General features: G+C 38.4%; 1 protein-coding gene and 1 long non-coding RNA gene across 3 annotated transcripts; both read left to right on the top strand.

Annotated features, from left to right (window-relative positions):
* On the top strand, nucleotides 1-522 carry LOC140872513 (uncharacterized). Its single transcript, XM_073275361.1, has one exon. It carries the CDS (start codon nucleotides 1-3, stop codon nucleotides 520-522), a length of 522 nt encoding a protein of 173 aa, XP_073131462.1.
* Nucleotides 523-881: 359 nt separating this feature from the next.
* LOC140872664 (uncharacterized) lies at nucleotides 882-2,619 on the top strand. Of its 2 annotated transcripts, XR_012147878.1 has the most exons (5): nucleotides 882-960; nucleotides 1,080-1,140; nucleotides 1,242-1,367; nucleotides 1,476-1,525; nucleotides 2,243-2,619. It is a non-coding gene; the product is annotated as an uncharacterized lncRNA (long non-coding RNA). The 2 variants fall into 2 exon arrangements; XR_012147877.1 differs by having other exon boundaries at nucleotides 900-1,140.
* The last annotated feature ends 341 nt before the right edge of the window (nucleotides 2,620-2,960 follow it).

Raw genomic sequence — 2,960 nt, 5'->3', positions numbered from 1 at the left:
ATGCATGACAAAGTTCAATTGATCCGTCAAAGAATGAAAGCTGCCCAAGATCGACAAGCAAGCTATGCAAATAAACGTCGTCAACCTTTGGAATTTCAAGTTGGAGATTTTGTATTTCTGAAAATCTCACCGTTTAGAGGTGTTGTTCGCTTCGGTATGAGAGGTAAGTTGTCACCTCGATACATTGGTACCTATAGAATTGTTGAACGTATTGGGTCTTGTGCTTATCGATTGGAGTTGCCACAATCTTTGGATGGCATCCACGATGTGTTTCATGTATCTATGTTGCGTAAGTATGAGCCCGATCCGTCTCATGTCATTCAGCCTGATGAGGTTGAACTGGATCCAGCATTGTCTTATACTGAGTATCCTATGTGTATCCTGGATCGCAAGGAGAAAGTTCTTCGCAACAAAGTTGTACCACTAGTTCGAGTTCAGTGGTCGAGGCATGGGGTAGAGGAATCTACTTGGGAGACAGAGGAGAAGATAAGAACTTCTTATCCATATTTGTTTGATTCCTAGCATAGAATTGTGGTGTATTGCGTTTCAGATGTATGTGTGTAAACTGAAATTTCGAGGACGAAATTTGTTTTTTAGTGGTGGAGAAATGTAAGACCCAGAAGTTAATTATCTGGTAATTTGGCATAATTAGAATAATTATTGAGATGTTAAGTAAAAATAATTATTTATGCCAAATAAATTAGAAAGTGTATTAAAAAAAATATGTATTTTTGAATATCGAGATTTAAACGATATAAAATATATATTAGAGCTAAAATAATACACGAGCGTTAAAATATCTGGACTGTGTCAAGTTGCCCAAATAATAATTAAATAGAGGCAAACACACACCCTTACATATATACATCACACGCATAAAGAAAAGAAAGAGAAAAGAAAAGAAAAGTTCTTCCCTAATTCCAAATCCCGTCACTCCCGTCACCCCTCTGCGCAGCTCCGGTAAATTGCCCATAACTTCTTCGTTCGGAGTCCAAAATTCGATTCGTTTGTTGGGTTTTCTTCCTTACATCCGTGGCTTCGATTGAAGCTAATAATCGCTCATTTTGGTCCACGTTTAGGCACGAATCGACCCACTTTCAGAAGCTGGTCGTGCTGCTATTTCTGCTGTGTTTCTTCAAGGTAACTAACTTCGATCTTGGAGTATTTTAGACAATATTTATGCTGTATTTCGAAGCTTAAGGATAGCTGAACCTTCCCCTGTTCGTTTGCCCCTTTTCCAGCCATTTTCCGGCGAGCTTTTCGGCGAGTTCGAAGGTTGCTACGGTCCAGCTAGTTTAGCTTCGAGTTGTGATGTTTTAATCCCTTCTTCCAGCCTTGAGCGTGAGTTTCCAACTGGTTTAGTTGAGGTATAGTGGGCTGCTCGATATTGGGATTTTACCCGCTTGGATTTAATTTGATTTCGTTGGTTATATCGCATCGTTTTGATATATATTGGAATATTAATTGTGTTGTAGGCCGAAACTTTGGGAATTAGAGTTGAGGACCTTCGTTTGAATTGGTATAGGTATGTTACGGTTGGTAACATACAACGATAAAAATATAAATATTGTTTTGCCGATATTATGTTGATTACGTGAACTATATGGATTATGTGAATTTAAATGCCTCATTGTTTATATGTTAAATTATTTGATATATTTTGTGGCATTTAGAATAGGGCATGATATTCACTACATCACACGTTGAGCCCTATCATTCTTGTTACCCGTTATCATGTTGTATTGTACTCTGGGCACACGTATTGTTATTTCGGGAATCAGCTGGTGGCTTTTTATGCCTAGTATCCCTGAGACCGAAATTATGATTGTCTATTCCTTGATGCGTTTTCTGTGTGATATGCACTTGGAATCTTGACATCGTATGTTGTTCGTTATTGTGCCTATCTGTTGTATTGTTATCAGCTGTCTGGAGGCCGAGTCGTGGGTGTTTAATTTCACCCAGCACGACATACCTCGCATACTTGGTAGGGCGGTTTAGTTACATGACGATGTAGCTCCCCTGTGTTCTAGCTCGAGCATTGTTCCAGTTGTTATCGTACCGTTTGTTGGCTCCTGTTATCCCGTTTACTTTGAGCCCAGTTCATGCATTGCATACTACATTTTATAATGTGTTTATGCATAGTTTATATGTTTTGTTGTTGTTGCCTAACTGTTTCATACCAGAATCCTAACCTCAGTTAATTCTGGGGGGCTACTGTGGCTGCTGTTTGGCACCATGGTAGGCTACCCAAGTGACTTTTCAGCACCAGGCGGAGGGTCCGCTGGCGGAGCTCGTTGAGGAGGTTGGATCATGTCTTGTCTCCCAGTTATATTATGTATTATCGGAGTTATATTATGTATTATGTTAGAGTCAATTTTATATTCTTCGGGGAGATGCCCCGATGTATTTGTGTTGTATTTGAGAGTTCCTGCTATGTTTTAAATTATTATCAAGCCTTGTCGGCTCAGGTATGTGTTAACTGTTTTAATTTGTTTTCGTGCCTGGCCGGCACATGGTTGTGTGATGTTTAAGTTTGTTGAGGTCCTAGTTTTAGTTATTTTAAATAAACTGTTGTCTGTGTATTTTGGGTGTCCTACTTACGGGGAGGTCATGTCGAAATTTTTATAGGCCCAAAATTTATTTTAAATCGTTTTTCCGCTGCTTTGACTTCTAATTATTTGTTTGTATGATAATTAAATGTAATTAGAGTAACCGGGCCTCACAAAAATACTTAAGGTTTGACCTATTTCCCATGAGAATTTCATAGGATGTCATAGTAGAATCATTCCTCAAATATACCCTATTCGAAATATGACATGCATTGTTTAAGGTTTCTGCCCAAAAATGTTTTAAAATATTCTTTGAACTTAACATCACTTTTTCCATCTCTAGCAAAGTTCTATTCTTTCTTTCAGCGATTCCATTTTGCCGTGGAGTTTTAGGAGCAGAAAATTAATCAG

Source organism: Henckelia pumila, unplaced genomic scaffold, assembly GCF_033568475.1.
Source record: "Henckelia pumila isolate YLH828 unplaced genomic scaffold, ASM3356847v2 CTG_466, whole genome shotgun sequence".
NCBI lineage: Eukaryota > Viridiplantae > Streptophyta > Magnoliopsida > Lamiales > Gesneriaceae > Henckelia > Henckelia pumila.
This window is presented reverse-complemented; position numbering and strand designations above follow the sequence as displayed.

Coding starts and splice junctions, on each gene's coding strand:
- LOC140872513 (XM_073275361.1), top strand. CDS start 1: ATGCATGACAAAGTTCAATTGATCCGTCAAAGAATGAAAGCTGCCCAA.